The sequence below is a fragment of the Zeus faber genome, assembly GCF_960531495.2.
Source record: "Zeus faber genome assembly, chromosome: 16".
NCBI lineage: Eukaryota > Metazoa > Chordata > Actinopteri > Zeiformes > Zeidae > Zeus > Zeus faber.
The window spans coordinates 8,075,896-8,102,341 of NC_137202.1; the positions used below are offsets into that span (position 1 = coordinate 8,075,896).

General features: G+C 41.3%; 1 protein-coding gene across 1 annotated transcript in view; it reads left to right on the forward strand.

Annotated features, from left to right (window-relative positions):
* Positions 1 to 26,446, forward strand: part of cfap46 (cilia and flagella associated protein 46) — a gene marked incomplete at both ends in the record, with an annotated part of 104,039 nt that overhangs the window by 43,544 nt on the left and 34,049 nt on the right. The window contains 11 exons of the mRNA XM_080017044.1: positions 768 to 951; positions 1,873 to 2,020; positions 3,920 to 4,080; positions 4,660 to 4,723; positions 5,743 to 5,798; positions 6,709 to 6,885; positions 7,708 to 7,856; positions 9,519 to 9,579; positions 11,827 to 11,961; positions 20,682 to 20,876; positions 21,564 to 21,670. Coding sequence (XP_079873170.1) covers positions 768 to 951; positions 1,873 to 2,020; positions 3,920 to 4,080; positions 4,660 to 4,723; positions 5,743 to 5,798; positions 6,709 to 6,885; positions 7,708 to 7,856; positions 9,519 to 9,579; positions 11,827 to 11,961; positions 20,682 to 20,876; positions 21,564 to 21,670 — 1,437 coding nt within the window. The remainder of the gene's footprint in view (positions 1 to 767; positions 952 to 1,872; positions 2,021 to 3,919; positions 4,081 to 4,659; positions 4,724 to 5,742; positions 5,799 to 6,708; positions 6,886 to 7,707; positions 7,857 to 9,518; positions 9,580 to 11,826; positions 11,962 to 20,681; positions 20,877 to 21,563; positions 21,671 to 26,446) is intronic.

The window sequence follows — 26,446 nt, forward strand, 5'->3', positions numbered from 1 at the left end:
GCTTAATGATGCTCGAATAGAGACCCCCGACGCACAGATTATTTACTTTGCCACATGGATAATTGCAATGAGGCGCAATACCAGGGAAAATTGCACTCAGTAGCAAAACTTTATGGGTGTGTTTGTGCTGTCATATCATTGGCGCAATATATTTTGTAAGTTGGATGCAAAGACGGCACAGATAGCGGTCAATTCATAGTTCTATTAACAGCCGCAATCTATTTTTTTGTGAATTCTCCCCTGAGATGGATAGATGGATAGATGGATCCATCGATAGATACATAGATGGATAAATGAGGACAGAGCAATCAGAGACACACATCACAGCAAATACAGTCTGTGAGTACAGAATGCATTTGTATCTGTAATAGAAATAGATGGATAGATAAAATGGATAGATAGCTAGAGGATATCTGGATAGACAGATAGATGGACAGACAGACAGACAGACAGACTGACAGGTAGATATATAGATAGATAGATTGATAGATCTGTTTACTTTACATAAAACTAAAAAGTTATCTCCCTATTTTGATGAGTTCCCTGAGGCTTCACTAGAACCATAGCTGTGTCCATTATTTTCCTTGTCGCCTGCTGACCCTCACTGATACTTTCAAGGTTTTCCTTCACATTGCAGCGCTGTTTCAATCTGAAGCAACACAGTTGTGATTGCTCCTATGCCCGTATGCCCTTGAAAACGCTGTGGAATACATTTTCCTGTCTCCAAAAAGCCCATGGCCAGTCTCACTATTTCCTGCTTCCCCCAGGCTCCTGGTCCAGGAGCGCCTGCTGGTGCAGGTCCGACTGGGGCAGAGCATGCTGCTGGAGGTGCAGAGGCTCAGCGAGGAGGACGATTTCCTACGTTCTTCGCTGTGGCACCGGGTGGCGCTGTGCGTCGATGATGCCAGCCAGCAGCTCAACTGCTACAAGAACTCCATCACCTCACTTGTGGTAAATACGATTGAATATGACAGGTTTTTTTTTGTTGTTGTTGTTGTTGTTGTTTTTGTTTTGTTTTTTTTGGACAGAACAATCTGAAATTGACAGAGAGAAATTTGTGGTCTGGTCTGTATTCTATGGAAAGTCCATTTCCACCAGGTGAATAAAAAAAACAAACAAATAGATGTTGTATATGATAAAATCAATGCTATCTATCACTTAATATCACATAATTATTAAATGGTAAGTTGAAATGATGACTTATGTAGGATGTCTGACATATCAGAATCAGAATGTGTTTATCGGGCCAAGTATGTTTTCGTATATGAGGAATTTGTCTGCGTGCGTTGTGGTGCAGACAGATGAGTAGCATTAAAAAAAAGTAATTCTTAACATGATAGAAAAAAGACAATATCAAAAAATATATATATGTGTATATATATATATATATGTAAATATATGTGTGTATATGTATAGGACATGTACAAAATGTGCTCTATGAACCAGATGAATATGACTAAATTATGACAATCACCATTATGAGATACTGAAGCATAATTATTAGTATTCATTTTGTTTTTATCATAATTATCTTTTTATCATTCTTATTTAGTGCTATCTTATGTCATTATAGTGTCTCATCTGTTATTTATTTTTTTCATCTTGAGAATGGGCTTCCATAGTGTTCAGACGAGGCAATGTGGTCTTAAAAAGACAATACCACCATCCTCTGGACACATTACGTCAGTGCAGCTATGTTTCGTTCTCATGCTGTGTGTGTGTGTGTGTGTGTGTGTGTGTGTGTGTGTGTGTGTGTGTGTGTGTGTGTGTGTGTGTGTGTGTGTGTGTGTGTGTGTGTGTGTGTGTGTGTGTGTGTGTGTGTGTGTTTCTCGATGTTGGCCCCTAACATCCGTGCTTTGGGTCCGGGTGCAGTGTGTAGACAGCCAGTGGCAGAAGGCCGAGCTCCTGCTGGAGTTTGGTGAGTGGCTGTACTGCCAGAACTTCCCTGTGGAGGATGCCCTACATCAGATCCACTGGGCCATCGACATCCTGCTGGGAATGGACAATAAGAAAGGAGAAGGTACCAACACAATCACTAAATATGGAGTAGTTGTCTTTTATTGCAGCAGAAACCTTAATAGATAGATACTGTAGAAAGATACTTTATCGATTATTTGTTCCCCGCAGAGAAATTGCAGTGTCAGTAGCACACACAAACAATAACGATAAAGTAATGAGAGTAAAAATACTCACTAAAGCTAAATCCAAACAATAAACATTGAACAGTACAAATTGGGAAATATACCATAAACCAAATGATAAACAATAGATATAAACCTAAGGGGAGGGTAAACCAACAAATTTGGAAAATCCCCAAGAGACCAACATGTAAATGCTGAGCCCAGATCTCTTCATGGAAATCTCAACGCAACATGCTCCCATTCGTATGTGGGTACATTTTACTTTAGAGATTCTCCCAGGCTTTCAGGAAGTAATTATGGAGTTTTTCCACTATGAGGAAGGGCTCTTCAATGTAGAGATGTACCTATTGCAATTTTCTTGGCCGATTCTGATTTCCCATTGTTTTTTTTTTTTTCTGATAACTATTATTGACAGCATACACAAACATTTTCTTTTTTACAATTCTTCAATCGAAAATTGCATCTATCAATTTTATGTTCATAATAAAATATTGACCATTAAATAACTTTTACATTTTCTCCAAAATTGCACCGGTTGCAGGACCTTCTCTCACTCTCTCTCAAAAAAAAACCCCAAAAAACTTTTGCAGGTTACTGGACAGAGCTTTTTTGTACAAATACATTCCGGAGTCGCTGCGGCACAATCAGAGCTGAGATCACTTCTGAAAAATTCCCACCTGCCTTCTCACGGCCCCGTTGCAAATGCCCCACGCCCCGTGGTTGGGAACCTTTACATTGGGGAAAATAGCGACCATATATAAAAAAACTAAAACGTATTTTTTTTAAAACAAGCCAAAAAACGCGACCCTTGATTTAAAATCGCAAACTTAAAATCGCGAATTATTAGCAGACTCTCCCTCTGTCCCCATCCCCCAACACTCCCTCTGGGTGGAGAGTGTGAGAGAGGAGAGACGCAAACACTGGCATGGCTTTACGGAAGAAACGTGTCGTGTATTTAACGCGGCATCAAACAATATCCATATAAACGTTATTGTCTCATCATATAGCTCGTTTGAAAATATATCGATATAACGTCGCACTGCCCGGCCCTGGCATGACGTAAATCGTGCGGTGCACATGCGTGTCAATTTAATGGGCACAGAATCTGCTATGTCTGACACTGATCTGCCAGTCACTGGCTGTGGCCGATCAAGCTGAAAATCAAGCCGATTCCGGTCACCGGCCGATCGATCGATGCATCTCTACTTCAAAGCCCTACTTCTCATATCCAGCTGTCGGGTTTGTCAAAACAAGCTAGTTGCAAGTGTTTTGTGATTAAATTGTGTTCACTCTTTTTGAAATGCTGCTTGCCTTGCCTGAGAGATATTCTCTCAGGCAAGGCAACTCTTAGCACGAAACTCTTAGCACGTAGCATCAATTTGAGAAGCCTTTAATTCTTGCATCTCGAGTTTGTGATTTGAGATCCGGCAGGGGTTGCTGCATGAACAGCGGATGAAGGTTTGAGTAATAAAACACAAAATGAAATGAAAATGAATTTATTTTTGAAAGCACGTGTGTTTTAAATAATAGACCCAAAGGTATGTACAGTATACTCTATACCACTTTTGTTATGGTATGGTATGGTGTGTTTTTATATTTCAAAAAATAAACAAACCTCTGGATGTTTAGAAACCTCTGCTAAGGAATACTCTTTTACTCTGTCAAAAATGGTGAAACAAGTGAAAGTGTTGATATATTTGATTATAATTATATTTGCTTATTATCGCTCAATTGTATTATTAACATCTGGTGCTTGATTTGGGTATTATTTCTGCCAGTATATTCCACAGATTCCAATGAATTAAAGTTGAGGGACGTGCAGTGTCTGGATCTCCTGGTGAGAGCCCACATCCTGCTGGCCGTCATGGCAGGAAGGGCTTCACCCGAGCACCAGCTCAACCTACTCCGTGCCTGCACCTTCATCATGTGGATATGGCAGGTAGGAGTAGGAGTAGGAGCTTGTAGAATAGGATTTGAGAACCTGTAGAACACAATTCTGAAAAAAAAACTTATGTTGTATATTACAATTTTTGTATATTGAAATTTTCACTCACATAAAATATTCACAGACCTGTATTCTGAATTTGAAGTGACAGAAAAAAAATCTGTCTATTATATTTATTATAATATAATTATATGTAATATATATTATATATGTGTTATATATTTATTATACTTTTCTTTTATTTTAAGCCATTTTCCAGTACAACTATTAATCCAGGATCACAACCCCTCACATTTTTATTACAAGAACAAATCTCTGATCACAACCTCTCAAATTGATCCTTACAACTTCACAAAATTTCAAACCTGTGGTCCTTGACATTTGCAGCACTTCTTGTGAGAAGCCTGTTGCTAAACTAACTTGTGTATCTGTAACTGTGGATGCAAATGGGGGGGTGTAAGTTCTGACCAATCACAAGACAGAGGAGTTTTCGTTTTTTTTTTAGCGCTGATATCTCGAATCTTTACCACGGTAATTAACCTCGGTAAACAGACATTCTTCCGGACCTCACAGGGGAGAGCGGCTGATCGCGTCTCCGGAATGAGGTCCAGCTTCGCGGACAGTGGAAGCACTGAGAGTGGGTCGCTGTTTCAATGGTGTATTAGGGACGGTCTACAAATAACATGACACAATTCAAAAATGTTAATAGCTTTTGTGCCTTAGGACATCCACACTAAGTCTATATAGTTCTATGACCTAGACTACATGTTGCACAGCCTTTAAATTTCCCAATTTCACAGACTACATATCAAACTTTGAAATATATATATATATATATATATATAAAACAAGCACTTTTATTTTGAAATTGAAAGGCTGTGCAACATGTAGTCACTTTAAATTCAGAACAGAGGTGTGTGAATATTTTGTGTGAGTGTAAAATCTCAATATACAAGTTCATATTTTTGTTCTACCGCTACTCACATCCTGTTCTACGGGCTCTTGCATTTTGCAGCATTAATCTTCATAGAGAGTTAATTTAAGCATTAAGAATTTTATGGGAATATATAAAAAAAACACACACAAAAAACAAAATATGCAAGGAAGAAAAATAATACGTGGCTGTTGTTATTATTAGCAAAATCTTTTCTATATTGTATAATTTTGTCTTTGTGATTCGTGTGTACAAGCGGTCAGAGGCAGTTCTAATTTTGACCCTAAAGTAAGAACAAATACAAGTTAGAAAATAATATTGATGCTAAATGCTTTACGCACAAATTTGTGCACCACGCTGTAAGTGAATGAGGTCTCAAGAGAAGCTGCAGCAGAACAACAAGTTAAAAAATCTTTCGGCAAGTTTAAACTATAAACAGTTACAAATGATGGAACCAACATTTTAATGAGGCCTGGGTTGAAAAATAGCCAACCTCTGCTTTAATGGTACCCCCGCCTTGCCAACCATCACTTCAGTTTGTCTCGACAACAGATCACTTTTGGAGATGGGAGCTCGGGCTCTTTAATATGGGACAGCCGGAACTAGCAGCAGCTGTGAGCTCTGTCCCCGCAGGTGTCCAGGGCAAGTACCTATGTCCTCAACAAGATGACAAAGAAGTCAGTAGTTCGAGTCACCCCCCTCTGACACCATCTCCAAAAAAGACAAAGGCTCGGACAAGGACAAGGGCAAGGGCAATGGGAAAAAGAGCAAAGAGTCCGTAAGATTCTCAGACGCTCATACATCAGGTGGACATTTTATGTCGTCGCACCCTTCCTGCTTCTTCCGCAACCGTATATATCTGCTCATCATTAACAACAATTCTGTAGTTTAAATTCTACACTCGATTCAGTACATTCTTATATCAATAATATCCTCTGGGAAATATTTTCGTCATGCACATCCAATGTTTTATTGAAAAGGTAAAAAGCTCTTCTCATTGTGGATCAGATGTAAATATAGCGATATAGAATCGTATCGTGAGACAGATGAGCCATTGATTTTGATGCAAAGGGTCACGATTGGTTTCAATATCGCTTCTGATGTTGTTGAGATGGCTCACGATATGATTCTATATCAATATATTGACACTTTATACACAGTGGGCCTCATTCACAAACAGTTTGGCACAAAGTGAAATCTTTGCCTAAAGCCTCAATCAGTGTGTGTGTGTGTGTGTGTGTGTGTGTATGTGTGTGTGTGTGTGTGTGTGTGTGTGTGTGTGTATATATATATATATAAAATATGCACAACTGACAAGAGAAGCCCTTTTATCGATTATTATTCATATTTATTCTATTATTATATATCTAATAACCTGGAGCCGCAACTCAATCACCAGACTCACATGCCCACCGGATGTCCAAGTTCTCGGCCTCCTGGCTTCAAGCACCAAACCGCCTCCACTCAATTTATGAATAGAAAAATCTACTTTTATATGGACCCACTTTTTTATTTTAGCCAAAGTATGAACCTCCATGGACACAGTGTCCACTGCCTCCATCACTGCAGCTCAAACCTCCACCAGTCAGATGTTGCACAGTACGGCTCTCTGTTTATCTCTGATAAAGCCTGATCCTGGTGATGATTCTGATTTAACTAAAGTCGAAAAACCACCCACGTACACTCAGGCAGTGGTGCGGCAGCACCCCCTCATGGCGGACAAACCCAAGCATCGCCACCATGACGACTCTCCGCCCGTCACCTCAGGCGAGTGGTGCCGCTACGCCTGTCCAGACGAGGTCCGCAGCAGGTTCAGAACCCGCAGCGACCCGGGCTGTGTCAACACGCACAGTATCGCCAGACAGGCAAGTTACCCCTCCTCCCATCTGTGACACGTTACTGTCATCCCCCAGCTCAACACACTGTTTGGAAATTCGGTTGAAGTCAAGGTGGGAGAGAACAAATACACAAATGGTTGAAATAGATTGAGACCAATGAAAACAGAATAAACAGATAAAACAAAAATAACACAGGGTCTGGAACAATAAGCAACCTTTTTGCCTGTCTTGGCAACCAATAGCTGATGCACAGTTACCAATTTGGCAACCACTTCTAAAGGTTAGCATCAGGGCCTGGAAAAATGAAAACAATGAAGGAAAAAAAGGAGGTGTGTCAGAAATGACCAAATATCTGGAATCTCCAGTATAAACTCTGGAAAAGTTCCGGATGGATTCAATTACAGACCTTGCACATGTAAAAATAATTAATTTTCCTTAAGAAATGCAGTCATTGTTGTACTTTTTTTGAGTATTCTTTTGGTGCCTTTTTGGCCCGAACGCCGTCCCGTGTTCAAACCTGCAGCATCGACATGCTGGCACGCGTCGTTCTGAAGCAGCGGTGCACTTATTGATCTGTTTGGATCAAATCAGAGCTTTTGTCAGGCACTGAAAATCAGAAATCAAATTTAATTGTGATTAATTTATGTAGCTCGAGCGGGAAGGAATTTAGGTGATGAAATTTGCCTCGACAAGCCTGGAATATGGAGCAAGCACGGTCGGGAAAATGGGCCAAATAGAGTGGTTCCAGCCATCACATGGCATTCAAGGTACAATAACTCCTGTTATTATCTGGAGGATTAAGCTATTTTCTCTTCACTATTTTAAAAGGTTTTTTTTGTTTGACATCAGTACCAGAGCCTGTTCTATCTGGACCTGCTGGTGGAGGAGTTGCTCTCTCTCTCCCTCGTCCACCTCACACTGCCTGCGCTCCACCTCGCAGAGACCATTTCCCACGACCTCCTGCAACGGACGAGTCTCTCTGACCTCTACCGCCTGAGGTGCCACGAAGCAGACCGGGCCTTGGTTTTTTTCTTTCAGAATTTGTCTTCATCTTGTACAGGCATGCTCATCTTACAAGGCCCATATCCTTGTAAATTAATCTGTAAATTACTACGACACCACTTATCTGTGTAAATCACGATATGCATCAGGGTACACATTTATTAACATTTATATTTACTGGGTTTTACAGTATGTCTCTTCTACACATCTAGGATTGTCAGAACCTGTTCTCAGTTGGGTTTGGAGGCGCATTCGCCGTATTGGGACCAGCTGGAGCATCTAAGTAGCGTCTGCAATCAGGAACAACTTGGGTATGTGTATTCTGCTGCAAAGGGGTTTTTGACCATTCCTTCTTCTTGGACATCTAGTCATATACATATAATATATTCATATACAAATTATTATTACTATGCGTGTCAGAACTCCGATTCGAAATCGAAAATCAATCAAAATGAGTGTTGAACTTCGAGCTTGGAAATCGCAATCGGGTTCACTATTCTTCCACTATTTTTTGGGGTAATTTGTCCGACATCATCACTATACTGGGCCGCAGGTAAACAAATGCAGTGTGCGCTGTGGGGTACAGACCCCTCAGCGGAGTCACTGCGGCTTGCCCGACCCGACTTTTATGAAATTTGGTTCGGAGTTGGGAGAGCTGCGGTCGGCTCCACGGAGGGGTCTGCTGCACTGCATCCCCCGACGCACACTGCACCCTCCCATCCCACCTGGCACTAGGGCTGCAGGAACGATATTCCAATTGAAATTGAATATCTAAAAGAAAAAAAATACAAAGTTCAATACCTGTTCATCTGGTTTGTTGTACACTGAACGCGCATTAGAGAGAAATATTCCCATACCGGTGTGCGTAGTCCACCAGGACACACACTTCCCGCACAAGGGAGAATGCACCTTTGACCAGAATGTCCAGTTATTGCACAGCTGTGGCGATGAAAGTGGGAAATAAACCCGACCATCACCAACGGAATGTCCTCTAGTAAAGAGGACATTGAGAGCTGTGAGAACGCGGGCAGGATTTTTTCAGGAGTGACCTGTGATCTGCTCTGCAGCGGAGCAGTGGCAGGAAACAGTGTAAATTATGGTTCTGACTGGAGCTGCTGAACCATGCGTAACCATGGAGCTGCTGAACCACCCAGTACTAAATTTAAGAATTAAAAATTTAAATATATTCAAATATTTAAAACAAACAACCAAACAAATTCGAATGGGATTTATAGAGGAATATCTGCAGCCCTACCTGGCAACAGCAGATCTTGACCGCTCCAATATGGCGAACGCTCAGATGCACAAACGTCACGTGGAAAAAAAGGTACAGGTCATTTGCCTTTTACAACCAGCGTTTCCCTCTGGCAAAAATACCATCCGTTTTTCTGAGCTTATTTTGGTGAGTTACTCAAAAGAATAATAAGTCAATAAGGACGTTTATTATTCTGAAGTTTAGTTTTGAAAAGCACTTAACTGTTAACTGTAATAAAAGTTGCTTATTGATTGATGTTTTTCTCAACAAACCAAGACTCCATAGTCTAAGAATGGCATAGCTGCCAGTGCTGAAAAATATATATGTTTCAATCGAAAATGTAATCGAACGTGACATTAATTTGAAAAATCGTCACACCCCTAATTATCACCCATTATTCCAGGTGCCGCAAGACCATAGCTGAGCTACGGGAGAGGAAGAAACCGCTTGGTGGTTTTGAAGAGGTCAGCCTGTGAAGTTTTATTATTATTATTATTATTATTATTATTATTATTATTATTATTATTATTATTATTATTATTATTATTATCCCCTATTGTTATTGTTCAGGGAAAATTCTATGAATTTAGAAATCTTAAACGATTTGAAACAGACAAGACGAACGGCGGAAGCTACGAACACGGTTTACATGGTTTGAGTTTCATCCAGAAATTTGTGAAACTCCAACCAAATTTGACCAAAATCACAGACACAGTCTAATGCATTCAACGCCAAAATGTGTCCAACCCGGCTAAGAGTATCTGGAACACACAATGATATAAGCCACGAACATGGTTGAGGTGTCGTTAAAACCAATGATTTCACGACACATATAGGTATCGTTAAAGTTTCATCCAAATCGATACATAATCCACATATGGAGCAGAAATGATTGAAAAACTATCAAAATTGACCATAAGTATTCGGCTGGCCGTGCTTGACTGACATGTCTCTATTCGTAAACGTAACGAATGAGATGAGATTTACAGTAAGATGCTCTATGACATCATAATACTATTTACTATAAATGTGCAGGTTCTGATTCAGAATGTACGTTGGACCGTGTCCAGTGTGCAATGTAGTCGCTCTGTAGTGTTTCGACATTACAAACGATGCGTTTACGTTTCTTACCTGGTAGATGTCTGTCGATCTGTTCGATTTATATTTTATCTCTGTGGTCCCCACTACTTTGTCGGATTCATAAAAAATCTAAAAAACGGTATACCACAAAAACTTGAGTCCACTTGAATATACAGTACAAGTGAGTCATACATTCAAGACATTTTTTGTATTTCATGGAAACGTTACTTATTGAAAATGTAATTCAAGGAAAAAAGTCACCATCCCTGGGTGACACAGTGTCCGCACTGCCTCACCCAGGAACGATCATAATTCTTAAAACACCATTCCTCAGGAATATTGAAAATGAACGGCAGAAGAGAAACATGTAGACGTAAATGCATGTTGATTGGTCCAGACGATAGTACATGATGTTTGTAACTTTTGTAACTTGTGATGCATTTCACGGAAACCAAAAAACTGTCATACGTACCTAAAAGGAGCACACTGGACCCTGTGTATTGCTCCCTGCAGCTATAGTTATTATTATTATTATTTATTTTTATTATTATGCCAATTAGTTGTAAAAATGTTATTTGCTAATTGTAGCCATTCTGTCCATAAGTTATGTATGTTATACAAGTACTTCTCACTTAATGATTGAGTCCTGTTCCTAGGACTAGGTCGTTAAGCGAATTGGTTGATAAGCGAGAACCTGTGTTATTTCACGGTAAGGGGCGTGTTCAATGAGAACGCTAGTGTAGTCAATACTGACAGACTGCGGAACGACACTGAGACTGAGAATGCTGATGATATGACATGTGTACAGTGTATATAGTATATATAGTGTATATAGAATATATAGTATATATAGTGTATGTGGTATATATTGTGTATATAGTGTATATAGTATATAAAGCGTGATGAGCGATGAGATGCTTGACGTGGAGACGCTGTGGTATTGTACACAGCCTACAATACAGACTGGTCAGAGTCGTTAGACAGGTAGGTCGTAAAGTGAGGAGTACCTGTATATGTTATGTCATATGTATGTTTGTTTATTAATGTTAATGTACTTTGTATGAATGTACAACTGCAGCTGTTCCAAATTTTCAAAAAGCAAAAAGCTACAAGGTTCTGCCAACTGCCATGTAATTGGTAAAATTCAGAATTTAGTAGAAAGAAATGACCCCTGAAATTACTGAATTTTTACTAATTCTGGCTTATAGCTGCAAACGTAATTGCCGAGCTCTGTCCAGTGAATAAGGCATATATGCCCTAAGTGTACATTTATAATGTAATACCGATATGTCATATTTATTATTATTTGCTCTACAGTATTTTTTATGAAAGTTTGTAATGGTCTCCAATTGTTCTATGTCTTTTTCTTGTAATTTATGAGCAGCTTTTTTTTTAGGTTGGAATCTATGGGCCTCATATCCCATTTCACACAAGGATATTTCATAGATAAAAATAAATGAACTGTGCCTGCTGTTTCTGTTGTTTACATTTTTCTGTTTTGGGTTTGAGGAGCAAGTAACTCACAATGGAGAAAGATCCAAAGAGTATGGATTGAAATTGAAACAAGCTATGATATACTGTATGTTTACTATGGAAGTGATATGACCCGAAGCGGGGGGTGGTTTTCACAGAATTCTCTGCTAGACCACCGATGTACTGAGCGGTTTGCTGAGGAGATCTGGCTGGAGAAGGCCGAGGTGTGCTTGAGTTTGGGGCTCCATCAACCTGCCAGGGAGCTGCTGGCAGAGGCCCACACAGCGGCTACAGTAAGATAAGATTTTTTTTTTTCTATAAAGATTTATCTTTGTTTTTATGTCCTATATGTTTGTTTTTAAAATGATATTGCATTGTTTTTGTGTTCTCTGCATTTGTGGTAGATAAACTTTACTCTTAACACTTTAACAACATAAGAGAGAGATCGAGGAAGCCGAAGTTTGAAAGATAAAATACTTTTATTATCACTTGTGAACAAGCAACATCAAAGCCTGAGTTGGTTTGCAAAGAACTCCAGAGCCTCTCCCCAGGCTGGCTTATATTCTCCATTCTACACATCCATCATCCATACGTCACTCCTTATATGGAAATCTGTCCACTAAATCCTTGTTTTCCTCCTGGGCCTGAGCCTGCGCTACAACACATGGAAATCTGCCCACTGGACCACTGCTCTCCCTCTGGCCCTGAGCTTGTGTTACAACATATGGAACATTTCATAGAGCCACTGTACTCATTCACCCCTTAACATCTATAATAGTAGCATACTGTATCAGCAGTGGGGAAGAGTAGTATCTTCTTTACTCAATATTTCCCCACACTTATTTGATTCAAATAGCGTGTAAGCAAGACAATACTTATATCTTACTGTTGAATGTTATAGTAAATTTTTCCCATATATCCCCCCTTTGGGCCTTACTAAGTCCCAAAAATCAATTAACGTATATTTGTCAATTTACAATCATATATTGCTACTTGCTGGACAGCTAGATAAATCATCAGCATTCACATTAGGTTATCAGAACAACCTGCTTTTCTTTCTTTAATCAGAATTCACAACCTGTAAGTTTATCAGGGCTCACAACCTGTTCTAGGAAAAAAGATTTCCAAATGTGTTATACCTTCAATCAATTAGCCTTATTACAAAATATGTGATTAGAAAAACACATCATAATATAAAAGTAAAAAACCTTTGGTATAATATTAAAAATATGACACATTATATGATTATAGCAAAGAATACATGACACTAGAATAAAAACTTAAAAAAAAACTTGACCATTCAATTTGTTTCAACATGCATTGATTCATCATGGCCTTTCAAAGCTTAGTATATTCTCTTTTGGGGTCATTGTTGGGGTCGTCTGCATCCTGGTTCTCCTCACGCTCTTCCCTCGTCCTTGGCTGGGTGGCTTTGGTGCAGTGGTTGAGGTGGTACTAGGTGGCGCTCCCTTCCACCTGGACGGCTGTTGTTGTTGCACTGCTCACTTTGTATGGTCCCTCTCTCCTGGGCTCGTTCCAACGTCTCCTAAAGACCCTTAGGTACAAGTGGTCACCGGGCTCCACCCTTGGTGGGTCGTCTTCTGGCTCTAGAACTCTGTCTTTCCCCTGTTGGAATATACGCTTGTGTATGGCCGTTAGTTGTTTAATATATTCCCTTATTTCCAATTGCAATTGTTCCAACAGAGGTCCCTTATGGGGTCCTCTAATGTTAGGTGCAGGCATGGGTCGACCTGTGAGCATGTCATGCAGAGTTAAATGTGTCATTCTGTTAGCTTGCATGCGATAACTCATTAGTGCTAGTGGGAGTGCATCTACCCAATTCAATTCAGCACTTGCACACATTTTGTTTATTTTTGTCTTGAGTGTCCGTCCCATTCACTCTTTCCACCATCCCCTGTGACTGAGGATGGTAAACACAACCCAGCCTTTGTTTGACATGCAGCTCCTGTATGACTTGTTTCACTATTTTATTAATAAACGCCGAGCCATTGTTTGAGCTTATTTCTGTCGGAATTCCAAACCTTGGCATGACTTCTCTGTCAGAAATTTGATTACAGTGGCCGCAGTTTGATCTTTTGATGGGACTGCCTCTACCCATCTGCTAAATCTGTCTATGACTACTAACATGTATCTTTTTCTATTTATCTTCTTAATCATGTCCACATAGTCTAAGACCAGATTTCTAAATGGTCCTTCAGGTGTGGGAATGTGTCCCAATGGAGTAGTAACTGTTTTTCTTACCTTCTTTTTTGCACATACCTCACATTCCTTAAGTTGATTATAAACCATTGTTTGCAGATATGGCAACCAAAAACCTTGTTTTCTGATTCTTCTCACTACTTCCCCCCTTGCGCATTGGTCAAAACCGTGTGCATTAGTGATAAGCAAACCCAACAATGCTGTTGGTGCTAACAACATCCCATCATGAGTTCTCCATAACCCTGTGGGGGTGTGCACAGCACCCCTTTTCAGTCACATGTTATGCTCATAAACTCCAGCTTTGTCCTGCAAGCGGACAGCATCTTCTTCAGTAGGCGAAGCCTCAAGCATGGTCAATACTGCCTGGACTGTCCCACTACTGCTGGAGGCTGCCCTGGCAGCCTCATCTGCAGCATTATTACCTTTTATGACATGGTCATTTCCTTTCCTGTGTTCCTGACATTTGATTATTGCTACTTGTTTTAGCAATAGCAATGCCGACATTAGTTCCACAATCTGAGCACAATGCAGTATGGGGGACGCATCTGTTTTCTTAAATCCCCTCATTTTCCATACTGTTCCGAACAAATGACATACACCATGTGCATACGCAGAATCTGTGTATATATTCACTGTTTTACCTGTTCCTTCTTGACAGGCAGCTGTAAGAGCTCTCAACTCGGCTACCTGTGCTGAAAATGGCTGTTTACAGTGAGAACTTTGAATAACAGCAAAAGTTTTGTCTGGGTTCTGTCTTACCACTGCAAACCCGGTGGATAGCCTTGCGCTAATGCATCTAACTTGGAGCTGTAGTATGCTATAAGTTGTTTTCGCCTCCCACTACATGATTCTTGCATTAACACCGCTGATGCGTATCCCTGACTCCTATTTGCTACCTACAATAGGAATGGTTTTGTGTAGTCTGGAGTTGCTAACGCACTTGCTCCCTGCATCTCTTGTTTGATGCCTTCAAATGCTGCCAGTGCATCTTCATTCCACCTTAGTTGGGCTTGCAGGTTAGTTGTTCCTGCAGCCTTCATAATCTCTCTTAACGACGCGATTTTAAGGGTATAGTCCTCTATGCAATCTGAACTGAACCCTGTCATTCCCAGGAATGTCATCATTTGTTGTACTGTCCCTGGCTTAGGTGCTTTACTAATCCCTTCTAACTGGCTGGGTGCTATTGTTTTTGTTTGATGTGCTACCAGCCTCCCTAAATATTCTACTTCTGTCTGGCAGTACTGCAATTTTTCTGACACCTTGTGTCCCCCCCATTGCCAATTTGCTTAATACAGCCATGGAATCCTCATGACATTGCTCCAATGTGGGAGAGCATATCAGAAGATCATCCACGTACTCTATCAATGTTCTGTGTAACACCAGCTCTTCCAAATCATTTTTCAGTACCTGGTTAAACACATGTGGAGAATGTTTAAATCCCTGTGGCATTCTTGTATATGTGTATTGTTTACCTTTATACGTGAATGCAAACAGATGTCTGCTTTCTTCTGCAAGAGACACACTGAAAAATGCCCCACATAAGTCAATCACTGTGAAATATTTAGAATCAGGAGGAACATTGGTCTGCAGTGTGTGTGGATTCTGAACTTCTGCCTGCATGTCTTCTACAATGTCATTTACGGCTCTTAGATCATGTACTAAAGGCCATTTTTTTTTGTCTGCTTTTAGTACTGGAAGCAAAGGAGTGTTACAGTCGATTTTTGTTTCTATCAATACACCCGCAGCTATTAGACCTTCTATAGTAGGGGCTATTCCTATCTCAGCCTCGGGTTTCATGTAGTACTGTTTTCGCCCTGGTAGTTTAGCATTTGGTCTAGTTTGGATTCTAACTGGGTTAGCCGAATGCACCAATCCTACATCGGTTTCAAACTTTGACCATACCTGTTCAAGTACTCTGGCTGCCATCTCTGTCTCTATCTTCATCTGCCTATCATTGTGTGGCTTTCCTGTTGCCATTGGTTCTTGTTGTTTCTGGACCACTTCCACTTATTGTAAAACCCCTGTCATGTGTGTATAACACAACATTTTTCAATACTTTCTGCAACATGCCTGGAGAATTAATGGGTTATCTGTTCCCTCCCATTTTAGTTGTTTTTCATAGAACATCACTGCCCCCAAGTGTTTAGCTTCAAAACCCTTGTTTATCAGTAGAGTAATGTGAGGTGCTTTGTCAGTGTCTCTAAACCATTTTTTTATTTCTGGTGATTGATCTGCATCCTGTGCTGTCATAGCTGCTCCTTGTGGTCCAATTACTATGTGTTGTTATTCTATCATTACTTTTTTCCCTGCGGCTTTCTTTTGCCATTCCTTTTCTAATTGTGGGTCCTGTTGTGGATCATGCATTAGGGTGCAATGATATCCTGTCCTTGACTCTCTTGCCTGAGGGATTTGAGCTCTAATGTAGCTTCCTCACTTACTCATTGTTACACTGACTTGCTCTTGAATGTTACCTATCCAATAAATGTTTGCTGTGTCTAGTTTTGATACTACCATTTGAGGTACATACCTGTAGGTTCAACCAATATGCCTTGTGGTGTGCATAATATTTGTGTTCCTAATTTGCATAATGCATCTCTTCCTATTAAATTGACCGGTGTGGTGTCTGAAACCAAGATGGGTAGCGTAGCTGCACGTCTGTGCAGCTTTAGTGTCACTGGAGCTGTCATAGGTGTTAACTGCGTTGGTCCCGAGAATCCTACAGTTTTGGCAAATTTTCCTGCCATGGGGAGGTGAGAGGCATATTTTGAACCAACACATGTGTAAGTTGCTCCAGTATCAGCCATCATTGATGTGCCTCTATCATTTATTAGAACCTGCAGTATTGGTTACTCATCAGCCTGTTTCGTAATTGCTACATGCTGACCCCCCCCCCGTGGATTCTCTGGGCACCCCTAGTACCCTTGACCCATCCAGGGTCCTACCTGTCTCTGTTGGACATTTCCATGTCCTTGCTGTCTCCGCCACTGCTGTCCCTGCTGCTTTGGTGGGTAGAGGTTAGCTAAACAATCCCTGCGAAAGTGTCCTTCCTGGTTACATCCCCAACATATTTTAGGCCCTTTGCGCTGTCCAGGGGGTCCCTGCTTTTGAGCATATCCAGACTGTCCTTGCTGCTGAGCATACTTAGGATGTCCCTGTGGTCCCCTATATTGATTCTGCTTGTTCCCAAATTTTGGATTCCCACTATTATGTGTGTATACATTAACAACAGGTGGAGGGGGTGGCCCTTAGCTCTGAGGCTGTTGTGCCAGGGGAGAGAACACCTGGGGTGGAGCCTGAGGAAGGAGCACTTGAGGCGGGGCCTGTTGGACAGAAGGCGTGATTGTGGCAGGTGCTGCAACAACTGCCTGTTTCTTATCTTTCTTTCTCATCTCCTCCAACTGGAGCTGAGACAACTTTCTCTGCACCTCTTTGCTTTGTTCTTGAATTCTTTGTTCGTTTTGACAATGTCTGTCCACTTCGTGAAGATGATCGCTGAACTCTTTATGGGATTTTGATCATCTTCTAGCTTGTTTTTAATTGAGCTAGGCATTGTCTCTATTATGGAGGTTCTGAATAAGATAGAGACCAATGGATCCTCCTCAGGGTCTTTCTCTGTTTCCATGTGCCATCTCATGACTTGTTTCTGCAGGAACGATGCAGGATTCTCTGTGTCACCAATTGTATGGCCCCTCAGGCTCTTTTGATCCACATGGGTTGGGTACTCGCCTCTGAGTATACCCCAGGTTATTTGTCTGTATCTATCAAACGTAGTCCCATCAAAGGCCTCATCCAGCAGCTGGCCCAAACCCCTGTTCTCCAGTATGCTCTCCATCTTGGATATCCCTAGCACTCTGGCCAACAAAGCTTTCAGGTTACCTACTGCCATTAATTTTCCCACTGTCTGTTCCTCAAATATCCTAATCCATTTAACCTTATTCTAACCCTAACCCTAACCCATTATTTATATTAGGTGGTTTAGATACTAATCCCTCCAAATCCTGAGATCCCCATTGGACATACTGTGTTTGTTGTCCTTTTACCAGGATAGGATAAATTCCTGGATTACCGTTTGACGCTTTTCTCTCCCTCTGAGATCTTCTAAGTTTTTCTTGCAATTCTAGCACTAGGGGGCTTCATCCTGATTTACTGTATCTGGGCTCGTTCCCCACTCCTTCTCTCTGCGCTCTCTCCCTGTCTCTCTCTCTCTCTCTCCTGGGAGCATTCCTCCCCCTCTCTCCTGCCTCTTTTGTCTAAACATTTTCCTTTCCTTCCCTTTACTCCTTCTAATGACCTCTTCCTTTCTGATAAAAATTCTTCTGCTTGAAGGATCACCGTCCCCCTCCTCTGTCACTATCGCTATCCAACTCGTTCATTGTTTTCCTAATCCCTTCATAACAACCTATGTGTAAGGGTGTGTCTCTCCCTCTCTGGGTTACACAATCCCTTTCTCTCCCTTTGTCCTATTCCACCTCTCCTTTAATGGCTACTGTTCCTACTATCAAGTGGGTATAACCCTGTGTTGTAAGGTGGGGATGGTAGCTCAGTCGGTAGAGCTGGTGGTCTAGTAATCTAAAGGTTGCTGGATCAATCCCAGCCTCCTCCTGCTAGCATGCTGTAGTGTCCTTGAGCAAGACACTTAACCCCTAATTGCTCCTGATGGCTGTGTCTGCCAGTGATTGAACAATTGTAAGTCGCTTTGGATAAAAGCGTCTGCTAAATGAAATGAAAAAAAAATGAAGCAGGTGGTGATCGGCCTTACGGGGTAGTAATTCTACTTTTTTATCCTTACTAACCATCTCACTTGCAGTTTTTTTTTTGTCTCCACTGCTCTCCCTCCTTTTTGAACATGGCTAATACTATTCTCTCTCTTTCCCTTTTCTCTATTGTTTTCTTTCCTTTTTTATTTAGCTTGTGATTTTTCATTACTTCCATCTCCTCACACACTGCTGCATCGAATGTGCCCTCTTTTGGCCATTTTGTAGCTGTCTTAGCTGTCCTTTTCTGCCATTTTTCTGAGATCTTTCTTATCTCATTATCATTTAACAGACTCTTTTTACCCCAAAATTCTACCGCTGTTGGTGACATGGTTATTTTTATGTTTATGCCGTTGTTCCTACTTGAAATCTCCCTGTAATTTTTCTGTCGTGTATGCTAAATGTACTGTTGTGCAGGTTTCCCCCCCACCTTTTCTGATTCCTCTCTTCTCCTCTGACTGCATTTTTTTTCAATTTGTCGCTGGTTCACTGCTTCCCTCCCACCTTTTCTGATTCCTCTCTTCTCTCTTCTCCTCTGTGTCTAGCCACGACTCTGCTTAGGCTTTGGAATAAACTATTGCTAAACTATTCTTTGTTAATTATAAATTTATTAATTATACTAATTATATAATCTTCAATTCATTATTTAATTCTTGCTAGAATACTTTTTTACCCCATGTTTTTTATTTTATTTTATTTATTGGGTTATTCTGTGTGTCTTGCTTGTCTATTCAATGTCTACCTATACTTTTATTCTTCTACCTGTTGCTTCTGGCACTTTGCCCTAAGCTTCTACTCTTATCAATTTGATTAATTTATTCTAAACATAGATGGATTAACGTATGTATGTTAAGCCACAAAATGCTGCCCTACACTTTTGCGGACCTACAAATACTGGTGGACCATAGGCAAACAACAATCAAAATAAAAATAGATTACCATATGTATTTTTAGCCACGGGTGTTGCCTTACACCTTTACAGGACTTTCAAACACTGGTGAACCATAGGCAAACAACAATCAAAATAAAAATAGATAACCATAGAGCAGTTATGGTTAGTGCATGCACATTCATTCATCCCATGCTTCCCTCTCTCTCTTTTTTTTTTTTTTTTTTTTTTTCACATGTAGTGCTATACTATGGTTCGTTAATTTGGAGAGACACTTTACGTATTGCTTAGCATAAGGACGGGGCAGATACTGATCACACAATTTGCCTAACTAATAAGTAAGAACGTTGCTTACCTCTTTTACAAATGAGTGGCAACTCAGTTTTGTGTGACCCGTGCCGAGCCCCATCCCGCAGCACAGCAGCTGGTGGTGTTCCCTTTTCTTCCAATTCTGCTGACAACGCCAAATATGTTGTGGATAAACTTTACTCTAACACTTTAAACCCAAATAAGCGAGAGATCGAGGAAGCTGAAGTTTGAAAGATAACGACTTTTATTATCACTTGTGAACAAGCAACATCAAAGCCTGAGTTGTTTTGCAAAGAACTCTGGAGCCTCGCCCCAGGCTGGCTTATATTCTCCATTCTACACATCCATCATCCATACGTCACTCCTTATATGGAAATCTGTCCACTAAATCCTTGTTTTCCTCCTGGGCCTGAGCCTGCGCTACAACACATGGAAATCTGCCCACTGGACCCCTGCTCTCCCTCTGGCCCTGAGCTTGTGTTAAAACGTATGGAATATGTTAACTCTACACATTCCACAGAGCCACTGTACTCATTCACCCCTTAACACCTATAATGGTAGCAGTAGTGTCTTCTTTACTCAATATTTCTTCACACTTATTAGATTGATATAGCGTGTAAGTAAGACAATACTTACATATTTCCGTGGAATATTATAGTAAATTTCTCCCATACATTTTATAGACTTCACAGGCAATACCCCTATGAAGTCTAACACAGGAATGTTACCTTTTTTTTATTCACACTATGCTTGTTTGTTATGTTTCTTTTTATGCCACCTGATTGTTTGTGAAATAACTTTGTGACTAACAGTGTGTTTTTTTTAACCCCTGTTTGCTCAGGTGCATGACCACCAGAAGTTGGTGGCGAGGAGTCTGCTGGGTCTGGCCACTCTGGCTTGTGAGGAGCAGAACTATGCCCAGGCCCTGACGCTGGTAGAGCGGCACCTGGATGGGGACGAGGAGTTCTGGTACCGGCTCACGCTCACCGCGGTCAGAGCCACTGCTGGCCACGGAGACCAGGATGCCCCCGCCAAGGTGGGTGACAGATGCATCAGGATATTTAGAATTCATCCTTATTTTCTTATTACTTACACCAGAGTCACGTTGAGCTCCAAAATAACTTAAAAAACATTATTACCCCATAATGATGGATTTTGTAATAATTTGCCAAAATGTAGTTTATATGACCTTTATTATGTAATCAGAATGTGTTTATTTGACCAGGTATTTTTTTTTTATATTCGAATGTGGTGAGGAATGATGCATCATTGTACAGACAATTAGCATTGATCTGAAAAATAAATACAGAAGTAGCCAAAAATAAAGTACACAAATATCCTAATGTATAAAAATATACAGAAAAGTGTGATTCTCTGCTTTTTATGTTATTACAGTGTTAGTTAATTATAGTTAATGATGCGGAAATATATAATGACGTCAGAAATGTAATACATTTGACCTTTATTACGTAGTAACACCTATATTTTGTCTCTGAGAGTAAAAGGTGACACCTGATATGGCATTTTTTTTGTTTTTTGTTGCATGATGTATTATTTAATATTTTTGAAAAGAAGAAAAAGCCTACGTTATCTATGGATGATCCTGTTGCACTTTCCAGCAAGAAATAAAACACCCGCTTTATACATTTCAAATCTTCATTCACACCTTCGAAGTTATTTTTGTTCCATCCCATAATGAGATAATCACTGGTTTCTTTTGCAGATCGAACAGTTTATAAAGCAAGGCAGTGGGGCACTGAGGTCAGTGCTGGAGCAGCGTCCAAACCGAGCTGGGAAGATCTGTTTCTGGATCATGTCACTGGAGATGAGGTCGGTGATTCTAGAAAGGTGGCAAGGTGAAATTTAAGGCTGCCGGGACAGAGAGAAGAATCTTTAATTGTCACACAGCACACCACACTACACATGCACACACACACACACACATGCTTTTGGATGGTGGCCGGTGAAATGAGGCCTCTGCATTTAACCCATCCTTGGCTTGTCCTTCCTCGGGGGTGAAGCCAGGAGCAGTGGGCAGCATTCGTGGACACGCCTGGCAACCTGGTGACGAGTGTCCATCGCTGGTCAGACGATGATGTGTGCATGTTTTTGGTGGGGGTGCTTACCGACGTTAGGTGGAGGAAACCCCATGTGAGCACGGGGAGAACATGCAAACTCCACACAGAAAGGCTCCTATTTGGGAGGTAACCCGCCCGGAGCACAGTGCCAACAGCGCCCCAGGACCTTCTTGCTGTGAGGCAGCTGCTGTGAGGCAGCAGTTCAAATGCACTGTGCCACCGTGCCACTCAGACAGATGCGTTGTCTGGGATGCAAATGGGTTCAGCTCGAAAAAGGCGAGACAAATGTGTGAGCAGTGTTGACACAGGACTGCTAGGGATATCTGGAAGGGGTGTTTTAAATGCAGTATAAACCTTTAAATGCTCACTTGTAATGACTTTTAGTATTAGGGTATATTAAGTTCTTACCCGAGAATGGAGGCAATTTAGCTTCAAAACTTTTCAGAGGGGCAATAAGTCTGGGACAATTCACAGCCTAAAAGAATGAACAAATTAGGGTACAAAACATTTATTAAGTGCTCACCATTTACATTACAGAAACAATCTGCGCTTTATTAGACAATTTGTGACCCACCGCATACTTTACGGTAATTTGGCGGCTTTCGACTTTTTTTTTCATGCATTGCATCATTTGAAAGTGGAGAATCAGAGCTTCCAAACAAGGTGTCAACTGTGCAAATCAAGCAAATGTTTTTAAAGATATGACTTGTTAATGACAAGGGTGTGGCAAACTATGTTTCTAAGATAATCACCTGCAAAGTTTTACCCACACCAGGTTCATTCAGCAAGCTCCCAGAATGCAAATGGGGTTGGCGGACAATCAAAGCTTAATGGCTAATTAACATACTGCTGAATGGGCCAATCATGAACAGCGTTGAACAGCGTCAACAACACACAACTATTTTTGTTTTTAAATAAGCGTTTATTTTGAGGAATTAGAACAATCTTTACTGATCACAAGACACGCCACACTACAACACATGAATACACACATACATGCTTTAGATGGTGGCCGGTGAAATGTGCCGTTGTAACAACAACGGAAGTATCGTTGGTCTCCTCCGGTTGTTCTTGAAAATATTCCGTTTCATCGTCACATTAAGTTTGAAATCCGCTGTTTGAAATGTTCTTCAAGTCCGGGATAATATCAGATTCTGCGTCGCTGTCGGAGAACTGACCATCAGCCCCGGTCAGCCGCCACGGATCCTTTTTCTTTTTCAGAGGGGTGGTCCAGTTCTGACACTCACATGCCCATTGTAGGCGCTTTTAGCAGTGGACAGGGGTCAGCCCCATACACAGCAGGATGTGATGCACTGTGTGTTTTGACACCTTTATATCATAGCAGCATTAACTTTTTCAGCAGTTTGTGCTACAGTAGTTCTTCTGTGGGATCGGACCATATGGGCTAGACTTCGCTCCCCATGCAACAGTGAGGCTTGGTTGCCCATGACCCTGTCACCGGTTCACTTGTTGTCCTTCCTTGGACCACCTTTGCTAGGTACTAATCACTGCTTACCAGGAACACCCGACAAGACCTGCCGTTTTGGAGATGCTCTGACCCAGTCATTAAGCCATCATAATTTGGCCCTTGTCAAAGTCGCTCAGATCCTTACGCTTGACCATTTTTCCTGCTTCCAACACATGACCTTCAAGAACTGACTGTTCACTTGCTGCCTAATATATCCTACCCCCTGACAGAACCCATTGGAACAACATGAGCAATGTTATTCACTTCACCTGTCAGTGTTTTTAATGTTGTGGCTGATAAATCTTTATATATATATATATAGGGATTCAAGATTCAAGTTAAAGTTAATTTGTCACAAACATATGCATATGAACATACATACAGTATATGTAGTGAAAAGTGAAATGACACTGCAATGCACCTGGAGATTAGGCACAATAAGTACTAACTGGTCAATAGCTAACTAATAAACTAACTAACTAACTAACTGATTCCTAAAACTCAAATTAATTAGTAAATGGAATGAAAATAAGAGTAAAAAAAAAGGTAATATACAAAGTAAGAATACAAAATTAAATAAAAGGAATAAACTTTTATGTATATACAGATATGTACAGTAAAGTGGCATGTGAATAAAGTGAGGTAGTGTGTGTGAGGTATACAGTACAGTATACAACATTACGGCACAGAACAGATGTATATGTATGTGACAAATAATCTCTTGAACTTGAACTTGAACAGCAATACAGCGCAGTATGCCATAACCCAGTACAGTGATACAGAATGCAGTACAGTATGCATCATGCAGTAGAGTAAGGCAGTGGGGCCTATGTGTGTGTCTCAGTGGGGGCCCCTGGAGAGTTCAGCGTTGACAGTCCTTATGGCTTGCAGGAAGAATCTCCGTCTCAGTCTCTGTCCTCGCTGTGTGACTGCGGAGGTGCTTGCCCGACCGCAGCAGCTGGAACAGTCTGTTGTTGGGGTGGTGAGGATCCTTCATGATCCTGTGGGCTGCTACTACACCTCCTGGTGTATAAATCCTGCAGGGAGGGGAGGGTAGTTCCAGTGGTACGTTCAGGTGAACGCACCACACCCTGCAGGGCCCGCCTGTCCTGAGCAGTACAGTTCCCAAACCAGGCAGTGATGTTGCCTGGATTCTGGTTGTCAGGATGCTGTCCAGAGTAGAAGGACTTGAGGATCCTCACTGAGACTCTGAATTTCTTCAGCTGCCTGAGGTGGTAAAGACGCTGCCTTGCCTTTCTCACCAGATTGTCCATATGTATAGTCCATGTTAAATCCTCCGTGGTGTAGACTCGCAGATGCTTGAAGCTACTCACCCTGTCGACAGAAGTTACATTAATTATCAACAACGGGTGCGTCCTCGGTTGTAATCCTCTCCTAAAGTCCACAATCAGCTCCTTAGTTTTACTGACGTTGAGGGGGAGGCTGTTGTCCTAGCACCAGAGTTACAGGTCAGCCACCTCCTCACAGTAGGCCTTCTTGTCGTCATCGGTGATCAGGCCCACCACGACAGTATCGTCAGCAAACTTGAGATATATATATATATATATATATATATATATATATATATATATATATACAGTGGGGCAAAAAAGTATTTAGTCAGCCACCAATTGTGCAAGTTCTCCCACTTAAAAAGATGAGAGAGGCCTGTAATTTTCATCATAGGTACACTTCGACTATGAGAGACAGAATGGGGGGAAAGAATCAGAAAATCACAATGTAGGATTTTTAATGAATTAATTGGTAAATTCCTCGGTAAAATAAGTATTTGGTCACCTACAAACAAGCAAGATTTCTGGCTTTCACAGACCTGTAACTTTTTCTTTAAGAGGCTCCTCTGTCCTCCACTCGTTACCTGTATTAATGGCACCTGTTTGAACTTGTTGTCAGTATAAAAGACACCTGTCCACAACCTCAAACAGTCACACTCCAAACTCCACTATGGCCAAGACCAAAGAGCTGTCAAAGGACACCAGAAACAAAATTGTAGACCTGCACCAGGCTGGGAAGACTGAACCTGCAATAGGTAAGCAGCTTGTTGTGAAGAAATCAACTGTGGGAGCAATGATTAGAAAATGGAAGACATACAAGACCACTGATAATCTCCCTCCATCTGGGTCTCCACGCAAGATCTCACCCCGTGGGGTCAAATGATCACAAGAACGGTGAGCAAACATCCCAGAACCACACGGGGAGACCTAGTGAATGACCTGCAGAGAGCTGGGACCAAAGTAACAAAGGCTACCATCAGTAACACACTACGCCGCCAGGGACTCAAATCCTGCAGTGCCAGACGTGTCCCCCTGCTTAAGCCAGTACATGTCCAGGCCCGTCTGAAGTTTGCTACAGAGCATTTGGATGATCCAGAAGAGGATTGGGAGAATGTCCTATGGTCAGATGAAACCAAAATAGAACTTTTTGGTAAAAACTCAACTTGTCGTGTTTGGAGGAGAAAGAAAGCTGAGTTGCATCCAAAGAACACCATACCTACTGTGAAGCATGGGGGTGGAAACATCATGCTTTGGGGCTGTTTTTCTGCAAAGGGAACAGGACGACTGATCCGTGTAAAGGAAAGAATGAATGGGGCCATGTATCGTGAGATTTTGAGTGAAAACCTCCTTCCATCAGCAAGGGCATTGAAGATGAAACGTGGCTGGGTCTTTCAGTATGACAATGATCCCAAACACACCGCCCGGGCAACGAAGGAGTGGCTTCGTAAGAAGCATTTCAAGGTCCTGGAGTGGCCTAGCCAGTCTCCAGATCTCAACCCCATAGAAAATCTTTGGAGGGAGTTGAAAGTCCCTGTTGCCTAGCGACAGCCCCAAAACATCACTGCTCTAGAGGAGATCTGCATGGAGGAATGGGCCAAGATACCAGCAACAGTGTGTGAAAACATTACATTACATTACATTTAGCAGACGCTTTTATCCAAAGCGACTTACAATTGTTCAAACACCGACGGACGCAGCCATCAGGAGCAATTAGGGGTTAAGTGTCTTGCTCAAGGACACTACAGCATGCTAGCAGGAGGAGCCTGGG